We start from the raw sequence: 23,224 nt of genomic DNA, 5'->3' as shown, positions 1-23,224 counted from the left end.
TGAACCAGCACATAATCAGTGGTGCCAATTTAGCAATTTTGTTGCTAGATTTCGCAACTTTTCAGATTACCCTGGCAACTTTTTTTCAAAAAGCACCTAGCAACAAACACTTTTTTTTTTTTTTATGGAACTTTTAGCAACTTTTGAAAGGTGACTCAAAATGCTAAAATGCACGCATGTTCCCTCTAAATGACACAAAAAGATGTTCTCTGTCACACACTCAGTCACAACACAAGTGCCTGGCTGCAAAAGTGCATTGTGAGTGACGTCTCCAGCATGCGCTCAGCTCGTGCACAGGCAGCAGCAGGCCAGCAGCAATTTCAGCAAATCATTTTTGGCTGACTGCAGCAGCAGTAGTACGGGTTCGACGAGCCAAACCCAATGAATATAGTTAGTCACGAATGTTTGATCTTGAACAGAACTTACAACATCAATCAACATGTCTCAATCAAAATTGAACAGTCAGAAGTATAGAAAAGAGTGGGAGTCTGTACCTGAACAAATGTCAAATCATATTTTTTTGCCGAGCCGGCCAGTCAATTTGAGTAACGTTATTGTGAATTCTACGTAATGACACAGTTTTACGTTATCCCGCAATGACATCACAACGTCATTTAGCCACTTTTAGCAACAAATCAACCTGCCTCTAGCAACTTACCCTGAAAATTAGTTGGCAACACTGCACATAATGTCTCTCTTTCTTTCTCCCTCAATTAATTTCAATTCAAGGGGCTTTATTGGCATGTGAAACATATGTTTACATTGCCAAAGCAATGTCTCTCTCTTATACATACACAGAGAGAGAGAAGTGCCATTGAATAAGACGCACTCCTTTTTTCCCAGTTTAGTTATTTTGGAAAGGGGGTGGATTTCATCTTATCTAGTCCATTAGTTTAAAGTATCATAATAAAACCAACTAGGGTGTTTTACTTTACCATGAGCTATATTGCCTATTGTCTACAGAGGAGAGTTCTGCTTGGCCATGCCAATATCCAACAGTTCGCCCTCAGGTCCTGCCTCATCACTTTTACGCATATGTAAAGTTAATTGTCATTGATCGGTCGGTAACCGCTTATGCTCGCACACTGACAGTGCTTAGTGCTTTGACTCGAACCGACAAGTGTCGTGGACAGAAGTAGCGTCAGGTTACAGCCCCGACCCGACACAATTCTCCCATCACTCCACTCGGCTATTTTTGGCCAGAGGCACAGCTGATTGTAGGGGCTTTTGGCCCTCCTTGATTTTGGCAGGCGCTTGTCCTTGTGGAAAGTCGGACTTATTTGGAAAAGAGGGAGTTGCCAGGCGGAAAAGAACACTTGGTTTAACATTACAGTAGCCTACTTGAACTTTAAAATCCGAAGCTCTCGCTGTAAATTTACTGTAGGCATGTGTTAAAAGTACAGTATAACTAGCCTATCTAAAAACCGAGCTGACAAGACAAGGAATTTGTTGACGGGAAGTTAGCCTATCAGCATAATAGCCATCCCTCAGGAAAGCGCTGGAGTGCTGTCATTGCGTCAGCGCACTTTTCCCCTCGCAATTGCTGGGCCTACTTCTGGAGGACTAGACATCACTGGACCTCACATCACTTCTCTAACACGGTCCGTCTCTACAGCATATGTTTGGCTCTCCACCTCTATCCAGCATCTGACCTGCAATTTCTGTGACAGACAGAGGCGTCCCCGGTATAGCCAGCTGAAGCGTCCCTCCCAGTGTGTTCTTGTGAGGAGGATGGAGACGAACCCCATTCCCGTGGTAACGGTCCAAACGAGCCCGTTCGATGACCAGCGGCCTGGTACCAACGGGCTGCGGCGGAAGACGGAGGTGTTCGAGGGCAAGAAGAACTACCTGCAGAACTACATCCAGAGCTTACTGTCGTCCATCGACCTGAGGGACCGCCAGGGATGTACCATGGTGGTGGGCAGCGACGGACGCTACTTCAGCCGAGCCGCCACCGAGATTATTGTGCAGATGGCCGCCGCAAACGGGGTAAGACAATAATGTCATGTCAGAAAGTTTGGAAAGGTTCAGGGTTGGTAATGATAATGATGATGATAATGATGATGATTATGCTAATAAAGATGATGATAAATTAAGCACAGAAAAATAGCATGATTAACAATGGTTCCTCAGTGGGTTGTATAGGCTATGGTTTATAAGGCTGAATCTCTAGTCAGGTGGATAAAAGGGAATAATAATAATAATACCTATTTATTGAGTGCTTTTAAAATAACAAGTTAACAAAGTGCTTCACATCAAGTGCAAAATAAAAACAAATACAGTTCTACAAAGATACAGACAGAAAAATGGAGAAGGAAAACAAAATAGCAATATAAAATCATACATTAAAAACTGTTTTATAAAAGTAGGTTTTCAGGAGGATGGCCATATAAAACAAATGTCTAGTAACCCAAAGGTTGGACGTTCCAACCTCATCATGGACAACTTTAGCATTTTAGATAATTTGCATATTGCAACTAACATTACTTATAACTTTTTAGCTACTTTGCAACTACTTAGCATGTTAGCTAATCCTTCCCCTAATTCTGACCTTTACCCTTTAATTTAACTCCTAACCCTAGCCCTAACCTCAATCCCTAACCCTAACTCATAGCCTAGCAAACGTTAGCCACCTAGCTAACATGAAATCAAATCAAATTTTATTAGTCACATGCGCCGAATACAACCTTACAGTGAAATGTTTACTTATGAGCCCCTAACCAACAATGCAGTTTTATAAAAATACAATAAGAATAAGAGATAAAAGTAACAGGTAATTAAAGAGCAGCAGTAAAATAACTATAGGGAGACTATATACAGGGGGTACCGATACAAAGTCAATGTGCAGTGGCACTGGTTAGTTTAGGTAGTATGTAGGTAGAGTTATTAAAGTGACTATGCATAGATAACAACAGAGAGTAGCAGTGGTGTACAGAGGGGGGGGGGGGGGGGGGGGGTACTGCAAATGGTCTGGGTAGCCATTTCACTAGATGTTCAGGAGTCTTATGGCTTTGGGGGTAGAAGCTGTTTAGAAACGTCTTGGACCTAGAATTGACGCTCCGGTACCGCTTGCCGTGCGGTACCGGGGCCACAAAAAATTGGAATTCGTAACATATCATATGTTTTGCAAATTCGTAACATATTGTTCGAATTGTAATTAGTAACATATTATACAAATTGCAATTTGTAACATATCATACGAAATGGATGATGGACATCCACAAATTAATACATACCATACGAAACGTAACATATTATACTAATTGGAGTGTCCCGGATTTAAATTTACTATGTTAAGTCTTCCCCTGTCCAGGTTGCTATGTGACTGAATGTCTAGCAACCCAAAGGTAGCATGTTCGAATCCCATCATGGACAACTTTAGCTAATTAGCAACTTTGCAACTACTTACTAACTTTTAGCTACTTTGCAACTACTTACTATGTTAGCTCATGCTTCCCCTAACACTAACCTTAACCCTTTAACCTAACTCCAAACCTTAACCCCTAACCCGAACGCCTAACCTAGCTAACATTACCCATCTAGCTAACGTTAGCCACAACCATTTGGAATTCGTAACATATCTTACATTTAGAAAATTCATAGCATATTGTACAAATTACAATTTGTAACATATCATATTGTCACGCCCTGACCTGAGTTATCTCTGTTTTCTTTACATTTTGGTTAGATCAGGGTGTGACTAGGGTGGGTACGTTAGTTTTGTATTGTCTAGGGTTTTTGTATGTCAAGGGTTGTTGTAGGTCTAGGTGATTTATATGTCTATGGTGGCCTGATATGGTTCCCAATCAGAGGCAGCTGTTTATCGTTGTCTCTGATTGGGGATCATATTTAGGTAGCCATTTTCCCTTTTGTGTTTGTGGGTTCTTGTCTATGTGTAGTTGCCTGTCAGCACTCATTTGTATAGCTTCACGGTTCGTTTTGTTATTTTGTTAGTTTTGTTCTGTGTTCATTCTTATAATAAAGAAGAATGTACGCATACCACGCTGCGCCTTGGTCCAATCCTTTTGACGGCCTTGACAGAAGAACCCACCATAAAAGGACCAAGCAGCGTGTTAAGGAGGAATGGACCTGGGAGGAGATTTTGGACGGAGCAGGACCCTGGACACAGGCTGGGGAGTATCACCTTCCGAAGGAGGAAATAGAGGCAGCAAAAGCGGAAAGGCGATATTACGAGGAGAAATACTAACGAGGTAGGCCACAGAAACCCCAATACGTTTTTTTGGGGGGGCACATAGAGCCAGTCAGGGAGTCGGATGAGGAGTTCGACGCAAGATTCCGGAGAGAGGTGCTAGCATGGAGAGCGCTGCAGAGCGGGCGTGCTGGGGAGCGTGTGACTGGTCAGTGTTACACAGTGATGCGCACGGTGTCTCCAGTTTGCATTCATAGCCCGGTGCGCTCTATTCCAGCTCTTCGCACTTGCAGGGCTCAAGTGAGCATCCAGCCAGGACGCATTGTGCCAGCTATACGCTCTAGATCTCCAGTGCGCCTCCACAGTCCAGTACGTCCTGTGCCTCCTCTCCGCACTCGCCCTGAGGTGTGTGTCCCCAGCCCGGTACCACCAGTTCCGGCACCAGGCATAAGACCTCCAGTGCGCCTCCACAGTCCAGTACGTCATGTGCCTCCTCTCCGCACTCGCCCTGAGGTGCGTGTCCCCAGCCCGGTACCACCAGTTCCGGCACCACGCATAAGACCTCCAGTGCGCCTCCACAGTCGTACGTCATGTGCCTCCTCTCCGCACTCGCCCTGAGGTGCGTGTCCCCAGCCCGGTACGATCAGTGCCAGCACCACGCATCAGACCTCCAGTGCGCCTCCACAGTCCAGTATGTCCAGTGCGCTTCCATAGTCCAGAGCTTTCGGCGACAGTACCCAGTCCAGAGTTTCCGGCGACAGTACCCAGTCCAGAGCTTCCAGCGACAGTACCCAGTCCAGAGCTTCCAGCGACGTTTCACAGTCTGGAACCTCCTATGACGGGCTACAGTTCGGAACCTCCAACGACGGGCCACAGTCCGGAGCCTCCAGCGGCGATCCCCAGTCCGGAGCCTCCGGCGACGATCCCCAGTCCGGAGCCTCCGGCGACGATCCCCAGTCCGGGGCTTCCGGCGACGATCCCCAGTCCGGGGCCTCCGGCGACGATCCCCAGTCCGGGGCCTCCGGCGACGGTCCCCAGTCCGGGGCCTCCTCTCTGTTTATCGTTGTCTCTGATTGGGGATCATATTTAGGTAGCCATTTTCCCTTTTGTGTTCGTGGGTTCTTGTCTATGTGTAGTTGCCTGTCAGCACTCATTTGTATAGCTTCACGGTTCATTTTGTTCGTTTTTTTCAGTGTTCATTCTTATATTAAAGAAGAATGTACGCATACCACGCTGCGCCTTGGTCCAATCCTTTTGACGGCCGTGACACATATGAATTGTAATTCGTAACATATCATACTCAACGGATGATGGACATCCACAAATGAATATATACCATACAAAATGTAACATACTAATTGGAGGGTCCCAGATCTAAGTTTACTATGTTACGTCTACACGTCCAGGTTTCTATGTGAGTTGTTACAATACTATGTCCTGGGGTTACCTGTGATCTTCTATGTAGAAGAACCCCTTACCTTCTAATGGCACTTGTGTAGCTTGTGAGCGTCATAGAACATGTTACATGTATGTGTTTGTGAGAGTCTCAGCTTTTTATAGAAAGCTTTTAATAGTTGTAGCTCAAACCATTTGCACTCTCCATAAGTTTTTGTAAAAAGACCCGGCCCGGGCCCCTTCGGAATCTGTCATTGTCTCACAAACACCGCTTTAGCTCAGTCCCCTTTAATCACACAGACTAATGGTTTGTACCGACGAATGCAGAAGAAATAGACTAATCCAATGGTACAACAAGAAGTCTGTAGCTCAAACACAGTGTTTTAAAGGGGTTAGAAATGCAAATCTCGCCGGCATCGCGGTGGGACTCATTGGGTTAAGAGCCGAGCTGTAGCATTTTATACGAACTGTAGACAATGGAGTGACTTCTGACTGAGACAGATAGGCCTATACAAGGAGTTACAGTAATATACTGTAGACGTGAGGAAATGAAAGCATGTATAACTTTCTCCAGATCAGTGACTGAAACAAATGACTTGACTTTAGCTATATTTCTTAAATGATAAAAGCAGGACTGGACAACCTTCTTGACATTGCATTTACGTCAACAATCTTATCCATAGCGAATTACAGTAGTGAGTGTATACATTTTCATACTGGTCACCCATGGGACTCAAACCCACAACCCAAGGATAATGCCCTACCAACTGAGCCACACGGGACAACATGTAGCTCAAAGGGTAGCATTCCAGAGAGACATCCGAGACTGTAACGTTCTTTGTTTCACGGAAACATGGCTCACTCGAGACACGCTGTCTGAGTCGGTACAGCCACCTGGTTTCTTCACGCATCGCGCCGACAGAAACAAGCATCTCTCTGGTAAGAAGAAGGGCGGGGGTGTATGCCTTATGATTAACGAGACGTGGTGTGATCATAACAACATACAGGAACTCAAGTCCTTTTGTTCACCTGACTTCCTCACAATCAAATGCCGACCGCATTATCTACCAAGAGAATTCTCTTCGATCATAATCACAGTCGTGTATATTCCCCCCAAGCAGACAGATCGACGGCCCTGAAAGAACTTCATTGGACTCTATGTAAACTGGAAACCACATATCCTGAGGCTGCATTTATTGTAGCCGGGGATTTTAACAAGGCTAATCTGAAAACAAGGCTCCCCAAATTCTATCAGCATATCGATTGTGCTACCAAGGCTGGCAAAACCCTAGCCCACCGTTATTCTAACTTCCGCGACGCATGTAAGGCCCTCCCCCGCCCTCCCTTCGGAAAAGCTGACCACGACTCCATTTTGTTGCTCCCAGCCTATAGACAGAAACTACAGAAACTAAAACAGGAAGCACCCACGCTCAGGTCTTTTCAACGCTGGTCCGACCAATCGGATTCCACGCTTCAAGATTGCTTCGATCACATGGACTGGAATATGTTCCGCATTGCGGCGAACAACAACATTGACGAATACGCTGATTCGGTGTGCGAGTTTATTAACAAGTGCATCGGTGATGTTGTACCCACAGTGTCTATTAAAACATTTCCCAACCAGAAACCGTGGATTTATGGCAGCATTCGGGCAAAACTGAATGCGCGAACCACTGCTTTTAGTCAGGGCAAGGTGACCGGAAACATGACCGAATACAAACAGTGTAGCTATTCCCTCCGCAAGGCAATCAAACAAGCTAAGCGTCAGCACAGAGACAAAGTGGAGTCGCAATTCAACGGCTCAGACACGAGAGGTATGTGGCAGGGTCTACAGTCAATCACGGACTACAAAAAAAAAAACAGCCCCGTCGCGGATCACGATGCCTTGCTCCCAGACAGACTAAACAACTTTTTTGCTCGCTTTGAGGACAATACAGTGCCACTGACACGGCCCGCTACCAAAACCTGCAGGCTCTCCTTCACTGTAGCCAACGTGAGTAAAGCATTTAAACGTGTTAACCCTCGCAAGGCTGCAGGCCCAGACGGCATCCCCGGCCGCGTCCTCAGAGCATGTGCAGACCAGCTGGCTGGTGTGTTTACAGACATATTCAATCAATCCTTATCCCAGTCTGCTGTCCCACATGCTTCAAGAGGGCCACCATTGTTCCTGTTCCCAAGAAAGCTAAGGTAACTGAGCTAAATGACTACCATTCTGTAGCACTCACTTCCGTTATCATGAAGTGCTTTGAGAGACTAGTCAAGGACCATATCACCTCCACCCTACCTGACACCCTAGACCCACTCCAATTCGCTTACAGCCCCAATAGGTCCACAGACGATGCAATCGCCATCACACTGCAAACTGCCCTAACCCATGTGGACAAGAGGAATAGCTATGTGAGAATGCTGTTCATCGATTACAGCTCAGCATTTAACACCATAGTACCCTCCAAACTCGCCCCTAAGCTCGAGATCCTGGGTCTCGACCCCGCCCTGTGCAGCTGGGTCCTGGACTTCCTGACGGGCCGCCCCCAGGTGGTGAGGGTAGGTAACAACTTCTCCACCCCGCTGATCCTCAACACTGGGTCCCCACAAGGGTGCGTTCTCAGCCCTCTCCTGATCTCCCGGTTCACCCACGACTGCGTGGCCATGCACGCCTCCAACTCAATCATCAAGTTTGCAGACGACAGTACAGTGGTAGGCTTGATTACCAACAACAACGAGACGGCCTACAGGGAGGAGGTGAGGGCCCTCGGAGTGTGGTGTCATGAAAATAACCTCACACTCAATGTCAACAAAACAAAGGAGATGATCGTGGACTTCAGGAAACAGCAGAGGGGGCAGCCCCCTATCTACATTGACGGGACAGTAGTGGTGAGGGTGGAGAGTTTTAAGTTCCTCGGCGTACACATCACAGACAAACTGAAATGGTCCAACCACACGCACAGCGTGGTGATGAAGGTGCAGCAGCGCCTCTTCAACCTCAGGAGGCTGAAGAAATTCGGCTTGTCACCAAAAACACTCACAAACTTTTACAGATGCACAATCGAGAGCATCCTGTCGGGCTGTATCACCGCCTGGTACAGCAGCTGCTCCGCCCATAACCGGAAGGCTCTCCAGAGGCTAGTGAGGTCTGCACAACGCATCACCGGGTGCAAACTACCTGCCCTCCAGGACTCCTACACCACCCGATGTCACAGGAAGGCCATAAAGATCATCAAGGAAACAACCACCCAAGCCACTGCCTGTTCACCCCGCTATCATCCAGAAGGCGAGGTCAATACAGGTGCATCAAAGCAGGGACCGAGAGACTGAAAAACAGCTTCTATCTCAAGGCCATCAGACTGTTAAACAGCCATCACTAACATTGAGTGGCTGCTGCCAACATACTCACTCAACTCCAGCCACTTTAATAATGTAACAATTGATGTAATCAATTTATCACTAGCCACTTTATATAATGTTTACATACCCTACATTACTCATCTCATATGTATATACTGTATTCTATACCATCTACTGCATCTTGCCAATGCCGTTCGGCCATCACTCATTTATATATTTTTATGTACATATTCGTATTCATTCCTTTACACTTGTGTGTATAAGGTAGTTGTTGTGGAATTGTTAGGTTATATTACTTGTTAGATATTACTGCATGGTCGGAACTAGAAGCACAAGCATTTCGCTACACTTGCATTAACATCTGCTAACCATGTGTATGTGAGAAATACATTTGATTTGATTTGAAGTTCAGATCAGGTTCAAAGAACCAAGGGTTCTGTCAGGCAGCTTTACATTGGTGGATATAGGACCAAGGGTTCTGTCAGGCAGCTTTACATTGGTGGATATAGGACCAAGGGTTCTGTCAGGCAGCTTTACATTGGTGGATATAGGACCAAGGTTTCTGTCAGGCAGCGTTACATTGGTGGATATAGGACCAAGGCTATTTTCAATCTGGGTTCTATCAAGATGGGGGATAAATCAAAAATACTTGGATTTCTTATCATTGAGCTGGAGAAGGTTGTCAGACATCCAACATTCAATGTCAGCTAGACACTTGTGTAGGGTAGCCAGGCTAGCTTGATCTGAACCACCCATGCTCACCGAGAAACGTCTGCAACTCAAATATGACCTGAACCAATCGAGGGCAACGCCGGAGATTCCCACCCACCTCTCCCGCCGGTGGACAAGAATGTTATCAAACTGAGTTCCAAAATAACTACGATAGATCATTCACGGGAATCGGTAGTCAACAGAAGGTCATTACTAACTTTCAATAAAGAAGTTTCCATGCTGTGAAGTGAGCGGGAGCCAACTGGAATTGTTCGAATAAGTTGTACATACTCAAATGAGCCACCAATTGCTTAAAAACAACGTTTTCTAAAATCTTGGATACAAATGAAGTTTAGAGATAAGACTATAATTACTCAGTGAGTAAGGGTCTAGATTGGGCTTTTTAAGGAGAGGTTGAACCAGAGCAGTTTCAAATAGGCTGGAAAGGAGCCAGAGAGCTATTTACAATAGACATAATGTAACAGTATGCATAACATATTTTAGTAGTCTAGTAGGGACCACATCCAAGAACAACACACACAATTGTCTTAAACAGAATTTTCTCAGAGATCAGGGTAGAGAAGTAGTTCGCTCTTGCATCCTTAACCTCAATTTTGTAATTTCTCATCAAATCCTTCATTATCTCATAGAATACTTGAAGTTGTCAGGTCTTCCATTTGCTTCCAGCCTTCCTAAATTCCTTTTTTAAAGCACAAGTATGATCATTTAAGGTGAGACTCTGGTAGATGATTAAAAGTGAGACTGGCAGATTATTTAAATTGAGACTCTGGCAGATTATTTAAAGTGAGAGTCTGGCAGATTATTTAAAGTGAGACTCTGGCAGATTATTTAAAGTGAGACTGGCTGATGATTTAAGGTGAGACTCTGGCAGATGATTTAAAGTGAGACTCTGGCAGATGGTTTAACGTGAGACTGGCAGATTATTTAAAGTGAGACTGGCAGATTATTTAAAGTGACACTCTGGCAGATGATTTAAAGTGAGACTGGCAGATGATTTAAAGTGACACTCTGGCAGATGATTTAAAGTGAGACTCTGGCAGATGATTTAAAGTGAGACTCTGGCAGATTATTTAAAGTGAGACTCTGGCAGATTATTTAAGGTGAGACTTTGGCAGAAAACATTTTAAAAAGCATTTTAAAAAACAATACTGAGATGGTCAGAGACACACACATCAATAGTTTCCAAGTTGTCAATATTCAGACCATAGGACAGCACCAGATCAACAGTATGGCCTTGGTTGTGTGTAGGTAAAAAATCAGGTAAAAAATATTCCCAGCTAGCACATTATTTGGGCAACACACATGAATGTTTAGATCTCCAAGAATAATAACTGTCTTACTTAGGCATTGCCAAAGCCCGAAGGTCAGAGAATTCTGCTATGAACAAACTATTAGGTTTGGGGGGAGGTACACTAAGCAAAAAATAAGGCTCTCTAATGAGGAAGATTTGCCACATGACATAGGGCTACATACAGTACTTGTCTCAATTAATGACGGTTAGCCACCAACACGGCCAGACGGCTGGAGGGGTAGTTTCATTTAGAGAACAACAATATCTGGTTTTAAAGTAACTGTCCAGTGTTTCCAGACTTCTATGAAATATGACCTAGAATTCATTGTTTTCCTTCCAATTTTTTTTTAATTAACTATGTTAAAAATCATATTTTCTGTGTTGGAATGGTCTGAGTGTACTCCAACAACAGAATAAATATCAATGTAGTCGCAAGAGAATTTCGTACTATACTCTATGTAAATCTGAGACACTCCATTTCTTATGTTACGTTTCGTATTGTATGTATTAATCCATCATATTCGTATCATATGTTACGAATTACAATTCGTATGATATGATATGAATTGCAATTCATACAATAGGTTACGAATTTGCAAAAAACGTATGATATGTTACGAATTCCAATTTGTTGTGGCTATTGTTAGCTAGGTGGCTAGGTGACTGATGCTATCATTAGCTATCTCTAGGGGTTAGAGTTGGGGTTAAGAATAGGGTTAAGCTTAGAAGTTAGGTTAGGGTTAGGGGAAAGGTTAGCTAAAAGGTTTTAAGGTTAGGGTTAGGGGAAGGTTTAGCATAACAAAGTAGTTGCTAATTAGCTTGCGTTATACGCCTACCCAAGCACCCTCCTTTCATTTTTGCCTTAAGTAAGTCATTTTTACATCAGCCAATGTCACAAAGTGCTATACAGAAAATCCAAACAGCAAGCAATGCAGATGTAGAAGCATGGTGGCTAGGAAAAACTCCCTGGAAAGGCAGGAACCTAGGAAGAACCCTAGAGATGAACCAGGCTGGAGTGGCCAGTACTCTTCTGGCTATGCCAGGTGGAGATTATAACAGAACATGGCCAAGATGTTCAAACGTTCATAGATGACCAGCAGGGTCAAATAATAATAATAATCACAATATGATTTCAATATGATTTAGAGTGCCTTCAGAAAGTATTCAGACCCCTTGACTTTTTCCACATTTTGTTGTGTTACAGCCTGAATTTATAATAGATTAAATTGAGATGTTGTGTCACTGGCTTACGTTTATGTTTACAAATTAATAAAAAATGAAAAGCTGAAATGTTTTGTTATGACAAACATAAATAAGTTCAGGGGTAAAAATTTGCTTAACAAGTTACATAATAAGTTGCATGGACTCACTCTGTGTGCAATAATAGGGTTTAACATGATTTTTTTTATGACTACCTCATCTCTGTACCCCACACATACAATTATTTGTAAGGTCTCTCAGTTGAGCAGTGCATTTCAAGCACAGATTCAAACACAAAGAATAGGGAGGTTTCCAGTGCCTTGCAAAGAAGGGTAAATGGTAGATTTACCTTGGTAGATGGGTAAAAAAAAAAAAGAGCAGACATTGAATATCCCTTTGAGAATAATGAAGTTATTAATTACACTTTGGATGTTGTATCAATATACCCAGTCACTACAAAGATACAGACGTCCTTCCCAACTCAGTTGTCGGAGAGGAAGGAAACAGCTCAGGGATTTCACCATGAGGCCACTGGTGACTATAAAACAGTTGCAGAGTTTAATGGCTGTGATAGGAGAAAACTGAGGATGGTTCAACTATATTGTAGTTACGCAACAATACTAACCTAATTGACAGAGTGAAAATAAGGAAGCCTGTACATAATAAAATATTCCAAAACATGCATCCTGTTTGCAACAAGGCACTGAAGTTAAACTGCAAACAATGTGGAAAAGCAATTAACTTCTTGTCCTGAATACAACATGTTATGTTTGGAACAAATCCAATACAACACATTACTGCGTAACACTCTCCATACTTTCAAGCATAGTGGTGGCTGTATTGTGTTATGGGTATGCTTGTAATTGTTAAGGACTGAGGAGTTTTTCAGGATAAAAAGAAACGGAATGGCGCTAACCACAGTCAAAATCCCTAGAGGAAAACCTGGTTCATTCTGCTTTCCCTCAGACACTGGGAGATTAATTTCCAGCAGGACAATAACCTATAACACAAGGCCAAATCTACACTGGAGTTGCTTACCAAGAAGACAGAGAATGTTCCTGAGTGGCTAAGTCATAGTTTTGACCGAAATCTACTTGAAAATATATGGCAAGACCTGATAATCGTTGTCGATCAATTATAAACAACCAATTTGCCAGAGCTTGAAGAATTCTAAAAAGAATAATGGGTAAATGTTGCACAATCCAGGTGTGGAAAGTTCTTAGAGACTTACCCATGACATCTCACAGCTATAATCACTGCCAAAGGTGCTTCTACAACGTATTGACTCAGGGGGTCATGTACACATTGATAAAGAGGACATTGTGTAGAGTTCTTTTGAGAGCCACAGTCACAGATTCACAGTCACAGAGTCACAGGGTCACAGATTCACAGTCACAGAGTTACAGTCACAGAGCCACAGTTACAGTCACAGATTCACAGTCACAGAGCCATAGTCACAGAGCCACAGTCACAGTGCCACAGTCACAGAGCCACAGTCACAGTCACAGTGAATACTTAATGTAAAATTAATATTTATGTATTTCATTTCAAATACATTTGCAAAATTTGAAGACTGGTGAATTTTTGGGGGATGTAATCCTTTTTGAATTCAGGCTGTAACACAACAAATGTGGAATAAGTCAAGGGGTATGAATACTTTCTGAAGGCACTGTAGCTCCTAAAGCCTGTCCAAGTGTCAGCGTGTGTTTGCGCATGTCTGCTTGACTGGCCATTACCCGTTAGGCCGTTACGCAATTCCGCAGAGCACTTGTAAAGGACAGTGTTCTCAGATCTATGCGATATCAAGCTTGGTGAAGTGCCAAAGGAAAATCTGAGGGGAATGTATTTGTTTTGAGATGGGTCAGTTTTTTTGCTGGCCCAGCCAAATGTCTCCTGCCTACCTTATCGGCTGTTCCATCCCTCGTCCACTCCTTTCCTGCCCACACGACATTCGCCTCCCTCCCTGCCTCACTCAAGGCTTGGGGGATACCCAGTCAGTTTAGTGGCCACAAGCCAAACTCAGGATATAAGCGCTGGGAAGACCTTGAACAAATATTTGTGAAATGCTGGGGGCAGAGTATGGAATGATGATAGGCCTATAACAGGGTTGCTGACAGGGCATGGCAGATGTAAAGTGCAAAGGGCCCTATTGATCTAAAGCGGTGTCTGCCAAATGTGCTTCTACAAAGTATTGACTCAGGGGTGTGAATACTTATGTAAATGAGATGTTTCTGTATTTCATTTTCAATCAATTTGCAAACATGTATATACATTTCTTTCACTTTGTTATTATGGGGTATTGTGTGTAGATGGGTGAGAAAAACTATATATTTCATCCGTTTTGAATTCAGGCTGTAACACAACAAAATGTGGAATAAGTCAACGGTGTGAATTCTTTCTGAAGGCACTGTACATATCCTTTAAATATTTGGTTTCATTGTCAACCAGACACAATTCAATATTACTTTATTCAAAGTGAGGAGATTGCTCCGACGTCATAAAAATGAATTCCCCGTGAATGAGGACACTTTTATTTAGAGTAGTTGAAACGCTAGCCTAGGGCCAAAACATGTGAGACTTTGCCCAAGATGACCGTCTGGAATGTAACCGAGTCTGAGGGTGGTAATACGTCTGCATCCTTCCCTTCATCGGTGCCAACTTCTGGACGCTTCTGGAAAGATGACCAGTTCTAAAAAATAACACTTGACAAAAGACATGAAGCTCTGTACAATAAAGAAATGTGAATGAAATCATTCTGTAGGCTGAAGCTACACTGAGCTAGTCTACAATAATAGGTATTTTTATTACTGAGTTGCAATTTTTGTATATGCTTTAGTGTTGAATAATAATGCATTGTACAATTACTGTATGTACTATATCCCTACATGTTCAAGTAAAGTAATCACCTCTATATGAAGATAGGTCCCAGAATGAGATTCATTCAGCTGAAGTTCCTTCAACTCTCTCTCTGTCTGTGTGTCTGTCAGATTGGCCGTCTGGTGATTGGCCACAACGGCCTCCTGTCTACCCCTGCTGTGTCCTGCATCATCAGGAAGATCAAGGCCATTGGTGGAATCATCCTGACAGCCAGTCACAACCCAGGAGGCCCCGGGGGAGACTTTGGGGTCAAATTCAACGTGGCCAATGGAGGTGAGGCGATTATTTGACTAATTGCTGTCAATCTGCCAGCTGTCAGTAAGTTAAAGGATCGATGGATGTCTTCCTACCTAAGTCATTTTTCTTGCCCCAGATACTTCTGCTTGCTCTTCTTGGCTTTAGGTTGTAATTGAGCACTTTGAGATATATGCATTTGTTAAAGGTGCTATACAAATACAAGATTGGTGATTTATTAACTGAGGTGAGGGAGTTGGCACCATAGTCCTTTCATAGCCCCAGCAGCTATCCATGTTTTCTTTAAAACTTTCATTAAAAAAACTCTCATATTCCCGGAGTGCCATCATGGACCGGCCTTCCTCCCAAGTCCCCAGGGCTTTGCTGTGGAATCAAATCAAATCAAAGTGTATTTGTCACGTGCGCAGAATACAACAGCTGTAGAACTTTCAGTGAAATGCTTAAAATCTCAGTCATCTTCCAGTCATATACATAGGTCAAAGTGGTGTTGCTCTCCTCATCTCACACAAGTTATCTCTGTGGCCCTGTGACTGTGGCTCTGTGACTGTAACTCTGTGACCGTGGCTCTGTGACTGTGGCTCTGTGACTGTGGCTCTGTGACTGTAACTCTGTGACCGTGACTCTGTGACCGTGGCTCTGTGACTGTGGCTCTGTGACTATGGCTCTGTGACTGTGAATCTGTGACTGTGGCTCTCAAAAGGACTCTACACAATGTCTTCTTTATCAATGTCTACATGACCCCAGTAGCTTCTACATGATCCCAGTAGCAAATCAAATTTGATTTGATTCTTACAATTTCCCACATTGTATAGCATATTATGCATTGCTAATACACTATATTGCTAATACACTACATTAATATGGAGTTGGTCCCCCTTTTCTGCTATAACAGCCTCCACTCTTCTGGGAAGGCTTTTCACTAGATGTTGGAACATTACTGTGGGGACCCTCTTCCATTTAGCCACAAGAGCATTAGTGTAACGGCCCTCATTTGTAGAAGGAAGAGTGGACCAAGGCGCAGCGTGGTAGGCGTACATCGTCTTTTTATTGATTTACATTTTACATTTACATTTTAGTCATTTAGCAGACGCTCTTATCCAGAGCGACTTACAGTAGAGTGCATACATTTTATTACATTTTTTACATACTGAGACAAGGATATCCCTACCGGCCAAGAGCAGACGCTCTTATCCAGAGCGACTTACAGTAGAGTGCATACATTTTATTACATTTTTACATACTGAGACAAGAATATCCCTACCGGCCAAACCCTCCCTACCGGCCAAACCCTCCCTAACCCGGACGACGCTATGCCAATTGTGCGTCGCCCCACGGATCGGATCTGGGGCGATTGATGACACCAAAACAAAATAACAAAGACAAAAAACAAAAGCGAACAGTTCTGTCAGGCACAGACACTAAACAGAAAACAAGATCCCACAAAACCCAAAAGGAAAATGACAACTTATATATGATCTCCAATCAGAGACAACGATAGACAGCTGCCTCTGATTGGGAACCACACTCGGCCAAAAACAAAGAAATAGAAAACATAGACTTTCCCACCCGAGTCACACCCTGACCTAACCAAACATAGAGAATAATAAGGATCTCTAAGGTCAGGGCGTGACAATTAGTGAGGTCGGGGACTGATGTTGGGCGATTAGGCCTGGTTCGCAGTCAGCATTCCAATTCATCCCAAAGGTGTTCGATGTGGTTGAGGTCAGGGCTCTGTGCAGCCCAGTGAAGATCTTCCACACTGATCGCGACAAACCATTTCTGTATGGACCTCGCTTTGTGCATGGGGGCATTGTCAAGCTGAAACAGGAAAGGGCCTTCCCCAAATTGTTGCAAAGTTGGAAGCACAGAATCATCTAGAATATCATTGTATGCTGTAGCGTTAAGGTTTCCCTTCACTGGAACTAAGGGGCGTATCCCGAACCATGAAAAACAGCCCCAGACCATTATTCCTACTCCACCAAACTTTACAGTTGGTGCAATGCATTCGGGCAGGTAGGTCTCCTGGCATCCGCCAAACCCAGATTAGTCCGTTGGATTGCCAGATGGTGAAGCATGATTCATCACTCTAGAGAACTAGTTTCCACTGCTATAGAGTCCAGTGGCAGCGAGCTTTCCACCACACCAGCTGACGCTTCCTATTGCACATGGTGATCTTAGGCTTGTGTGCGGCTGCTTGGCCATGGAAACCCATTTCATGAAGCTCCTGACTAACAGTTATTGTGCTGACGTTGCTTCTAGAGGCAGTTTGAACTCGGTAGAGAGTTATGCAACCGAGGACAAACGATTTTTACATTCTACACACTTCAGCAGTCGGCGGTCCCGTTCTGTGAGCTCCTGTGGCCTACCACTTTGCGGCTGAGCCGTTGTTGCTCCTAGGCGTTTCCAGTTCACAATAACAGCACTTACAGTTGACTGGGGCAGCTCTAGCAGGGCAGAAATTTGACGAACTGACAAGTTGGAAAGGTGACATCCAATGACGGTGCAACGTTGAAAGTCACAGAGCAGTAAGGCCATTCTACTGCCAATGTTTGTATATGGAGATTGCATGGCTGTGTGCTCAATTTTATACACCTGTCAGCAACGGGTGTGGTTGAAATAGCTGAATCCAATAATTTGAAGCGGTGTCCTGTCCACATACTTTTGTATGTATAGTATATATAATATGACTTCTCAATATAGAGAAAAATGTTATTTAACTTCTTATGAATACTCAACGGTGATGCCTTATTTCTAACACACACCATAGACTTCTATCACTCTTGTTAAACAACAACAATAGACCAGCAATAGGCCACTTCATTTGAAAACAATGGTTTCCATGGTAACTGTGTCCTCTCCCCCCGATAGGCCCGTCTTCGGACACAGTGATGGAGAAGATTGCCCAGGTGAGCAGGACCCTGGAGGAGTACACCATCTGTCCTGACCTCCGCATTGACCTGGCCAGACTGGGACGCCACGACTTTGACCTGGAGAACAAGTTCAAACCATTCAGAGGTACTGGACACATACACAGAGCGCACACACGTGCCATGCTACACTCAGTCTCACCACACATACACTCTGTTCTTGCATGCAAAGTAGCATATGTACTATTGGGTGGATATACACATGCAGATACACACTAGACTCCTCTCCTGTCCTGTGTGTTGGTAGTTGAGATAGTGGACTCAGTGGAGGTGTACCTCAACCTGCTGAGAACCATCTTTGACTTCAGCGCCATCAAGAGCCTTCTGACAGGACCTGAACAGCTGAAGATACGCGTAGACGCCATGAATGGAGGTAAGACAACACTCGTAAAGACCAAACTGGTAACAGTATTGTATCAGGCGCTCACTGCTGTACGGTATGTTCATGGTGTTCTATTCTATTTGATTATTTTCTATTCTATTGTCAGTGATGGGTCCGTATGTGCGGCGTATCCTGTGTGATGAGCTGGGGGCTCCTGCCAACGCTGCCGTCAACTGTGTCCCCCTGGAGGACTTTGGGGGCCGGCCTCCAGAGCCCAGCCTCACATATGCAGCCCCATTGGTCGATGCCATGAAGGGTGGAGACTTTGGCTTCGGAGCTGCGCTCGATGCAGATGGGGTGAGACAGCTGAAACTGAGAGGAGGAGAGAAACAGTGGATGTAATAATGCAAAGTACTAGAATACACATTCTGGAGAGCTGATGAGCATGTTTGAGGACTATGTTTGAATCTGCTAAAATGGGCAGGGTTTACACTTTTGGGACTATTCCTTTGGTTCCATGACAGCAAGCCAAATCAAGCACTGGACCTATGTGGACACAGGGGAACTTGGAATTGCCATGTTTTTGTCTGTATTTATATGCTGGTCAATAACAGGATGTTATGCAATGGAACCAGCTAATATCTGTGACAAAACAAACGTCACATTTTTTCCACATAGTAATTTCTAGCAATGCCATACTCACGCACATTAGCCTAACTCAATTACCTAGCCTAGCATCAGGAGAATTATGTTACTGTATTGCGTCCTATTGGAGCCCTCCCCCGGTGCTCACGATGATGCATCTTAGTAGGAAGTAGGTGTCCCATACATTTGATTTGATCGTGACAGATGCAATTAAAACAACAGTTTATCAACTGGACGGGAGTAACAACGATATTCATCTTTAACATACTTTCTTTATTGGAGCATTAGATTATGTTTTTATCAATGATGTATTGGTTAGGTCTCCATGGATTGTTGTATGGTTGAAGAGGGTATGTATTGGTGTGTGTATTCGCAGGACCGGTATATGATCCTGGGTGAGAATGGTTTCTTTGTGAACCCGTCAGACTCCTTGGCTGTCATGGCTGCAAATCTCTCCTGTATCCCCTACTTCAGACAGCTGGGGCTTAGGGGCTTCGCTAGGAGTATGGCAACCAGCACTGCCCTAGACAGGTAGGACACACACACACACCACACCGGACACACACCGTTTACCCTGTGCCCTTTTTGTCTTTGGGTTCAAAGGGGAAAATATAATCAGGTGTGGATGGCTGCTGGGGGAAATGCTCCACAGGACTTTATCATTTTTCAACTTACGTATTTCTCATCAACACCTAACCCTGCACCCCCTGCTCATTCCCCCCCCCTACCCTCACCCATCTCTCTCTCTCTCTATCCCCCCCACTCTTACGAACCCAATCCACAAATACCTGACCTGGTCCATTCTCAATCATCTCTCTCTGTCTCTCTCTCTGTCTCTCTCTCTCTCTCTCTCTCTCTCTCTCTCTCTCTCTCTCTCTCTCTCTCTCTCTCTCTCTCTCTCTCTCTCTCTGTCTCTGTCTCTGTCTCTGTCTCTCTTTCTCCCTCTCTCGTTCTCTTTCTCCCTCTCTCTCTTTCTCCCTCCCTCTCCCTCTCTCTATTTCCTCCCTCTCTCCCCCACTCTTGCGACCCCAATCCACAAATACCTGCCCTGGTCAATTCTCTGAAGAGATTGGATGCCTCAGAGTGGAGAATCACCCTCTATGAATAGCGTTGTGAGCTCACGCACACACACACACACACACACACACACACACACACACACACACACACACACACACACACACACACACACACACACACACACACACACACACACACACACACACACACACACACACACACACACACACACACCTCAAATGTATACATCTGTGCTTTATGTCTCTGTTTGATTGATTTTATAAACACATAGAACAGTTGCACACACACGAACACACACAGTCGTACACACACACACACAGCAGTGTTAATTTCGGCAGATATTTTTGATTTAGTTTTAGTCTTTATGACTAAAATACGTTTTAGTCTTTGTCACATTTTGTCATTTCATCCTTCTTAGTTTTAGTTGTCGACTTAAACTCTGGCCAATTTTAGTCTCGCTTTAGTCAGTAAATTTGTCATATATTTATCAGTGCATTTTTTCACCATGAAATAATTCATATTTACCTTCCATCATGTGCACATTAAGATAGCCTTGTTCAACTAGGACTACTATCACCTCATATAGCTGGCACACTGATATTGTACCATATAGGCCACAAATCCTTGGCTGCAGGTTTAACAATTTAGGCATATGCTCTTTTCTCCCCGTATTAACCTTGAGATGAGGGTAAATAACATTGATTCCCTTTAAAAGGGGAGAATCTGAGCTTTCCAACAATGCCAGAAATATTACTGTACTCCTAATATTCAGCAAGTAGCATTACAAAAAACAACTGCACTCGCATTTGGGAAATGTGAGATGAATAACTGCACATGTGATGTTATCAAAGCTATCTTAAGTTAGCTCCAGTTGAAGTGGGCTGCACATCAGTTCAAAAGAGACTGAAGTGACAGCCTGAGAGCTGTGTGGGAGAGCCGGGCAGATCAGGGCCTCGTTTCCCAGTTGCGATGTACCTTAAGCATTACGATGATCGTACCAGTTGCGATGTAACTTAAGCATTACGATGATCGTACCAGTTGCGATGTAACTTAAGCATTACGATGATCGTACCAGTTGCATCATTATTTACCAGCTAACTTTTTAAGAGTGTTTCCCAAACATGCACGTAGAGAGAACGTTCGCTAAGTGCATCATTAAACCATGTGTCGATACTGATAGGATCCGAAGAAAAGCAACGCTGCTCTCGGATCAGCCTTCTCCACTCAAATATTTCCTTAAGATTAGAATTATAACACAATACGGATGACGGATCAGCTACAAGAAAGATATTTCCAACTACTGTATGGCTGCAAATATTGAGGCGGCTTATTATGCTTACCCAATGATAATGCACTAAACCACAGGTTGGGCACATCGTTGCACACATCTTGTCACACATCATTAAACATATTGAGGCAAAAATGACAGACTTGTAGCAAAATAAAACTCAATATGATTTTAATATGATTTAGAGTGCCTTCAGAAAGTATTCACACCCATTTACACATTTAGTTGTGTTACAGCCTGAATTTAAAATGTATTACATTTAGATTTAGTGCCATTGGCCTACACACAATATCCCATAATTCAAAGTGGAATTATTTTTTTCTAAATGAAAAGCTGAAATTTCTTGAGTCAATAAATATACAAACCTTTGTTGTTACAAACCTAAATAAGTTCAAGAGTAAAGATTTGTTTAACAAGTCACGTAATAAGTTGCATGGACTCACTCTGTGTGCAAATAATAGTATTTAACATGATATTTTAATGACTAACTCATCTCTGTACCCCACACATACAGGTCCCTCAGTCGAGCAGTGAATTTCAAACACAGATTCAACCACAAAGACCAGGGAGGTTTTTCAATGCCTTGCAAAGAAGAGCACACATATTGGTAGATGGGTTAAAAAAACAACAACAAAAAACAGACATTGAATATCTCTTTGAGCATGGTGAAGTTATTCATTACGGTTTGGATGGTGCAATACACCAAGTCATTATAAAGATACAGGCGTCCTTCCTAACTGAGTTGATGGAGAAGAAGGAAACCTCTCAGGGATTTCAACATGAGACCAATGGTAATTTCAAAAACAGTTACAGAGTTTAATGGCTGTGATAGGAGAAAACTGAGGATGGATCAACAACATAGTATTCACTCCACAATACTAACCTAATTGACAGAGTGAAAAGAAGGAATCCTGTACAGAATAGAAATATTTCAAAACATGCATCCTGTTTGTGATAAGGCACTAAAGTAAAACTGCTAAAAATGTGGCAAAGAAAATAACTTTATGTTCTGAATACAAAGTGTTATGTTTGGGGCAAATCCAGCACAACACATCACTTAGTACCATTCTTCATATCTGCAAGCATGGTGGTGGCTGCATCATGTTATGGGTATGCTTGTCATCGGCAAGGAGTAGGGAGATTTTTAGGATTTAAAAAAATGGAATAGAGCTTAGCACTGGCAAAATCCTAGAGGAAAACCTGGTTCAGTCTGCTTTCCAACAGACACTGGGAGTCAAATTCACCTTTCAGCAGGCCAAATATACACTGGTGTAGCTTACCAAGATGACATTGAATGTTCCTGAGTGGCATAGTTACAATTTTGACTTAAATCGTAATGGAAATCTATGGCAAGACTTGAAATGAATGTCTAGCAATGATCAATAACCAACTTGACAGAGCTTGAAGAATTGTAAAAATAATAATGTGCAAATATTGTCAAATCCAGGTGTGTAAATCTCTTAGAGCCTTACCCAGAAACACTCACAGCTGTAATCGCTGCCAAAGGTGATTCTAAAATGTATTGACTCAGGGGTGTGAATTATGTAAATGAGATATATCTGTATTCATACCCCTATATATCTCTGTATAGGGGTATGAATAGTTTCTGAAGGCAATGTAAATATTTAGGCCCATGTAGCCTATTTTCCTTTTAATTCAGTCATTTCAGTTTTCATTTGAAGCACTGTTTTATTTTAAACTTGTTTGTAACAATTGCAAATACTTTGGCAACTTTGTATTTGTAGTCAACTTTGTT

At 43.3% G+C, this 23,224-nt stretch overlaps 1 protein-coding gene across 1 annotated transcript in view; it reads left to right on the top strand.

The window, feature by feature from the left end:
- The first annotated feature begins 1,221 nt into the window (after positions 1–1,221).
- Positions 1,222–23,224, top strand: part of LOC139545118 (phosphoglucomutase-like protein 5) — a 63,358-nt gene continuing 41,355 nt past the window's right edge. Inside the window, exons 1-6 of the mRNA XM_071352528.1 lie at positions 1,222–1,989; positions 15,101–15,263; positions 18,114–18,260; positions 18,420–18,545; positions 18,661–18,851; positions 19,516–19,670. Of these exons, the coding sequence (XP_071208629.1) occupies positions 1,732–1,989; positions 15,101–15,263; positions 18,114–18,260; positions 18,420–18,545; positions 18,661–18,851; positions 19,516–19,670 (1,040 nt within the window). The 5' untranslated portion in view covers positions 1,222–1,731. The remainder of the gene's footprint in view (positions 1,990–15,100; positions 15,264–18,113; positions 18,261–18,419; positions 18,546–18,660; positions 18,852–19,515; positions 19,671–23,224) is intronic.

The sequence above is a fragment of the Salvelinus alpinus genome, chromosome 19 (assembly GCF_045679555.1).
Source record: "Salvelinus alpinus chromosome 19, SLU_Salpinus.1, whole genome shotgun sequence".
Taxonomy (NCBI): domain Eukaryota; kingdom Metazoa; phylum Chordata; class Actinopteri; order Salmoniformes; family Salmonidae; genus Salvelinus; species Salvelinus alpinus.
This window is presented reverse-complemented; position numbering and strand designations above follow the sequence as displayed.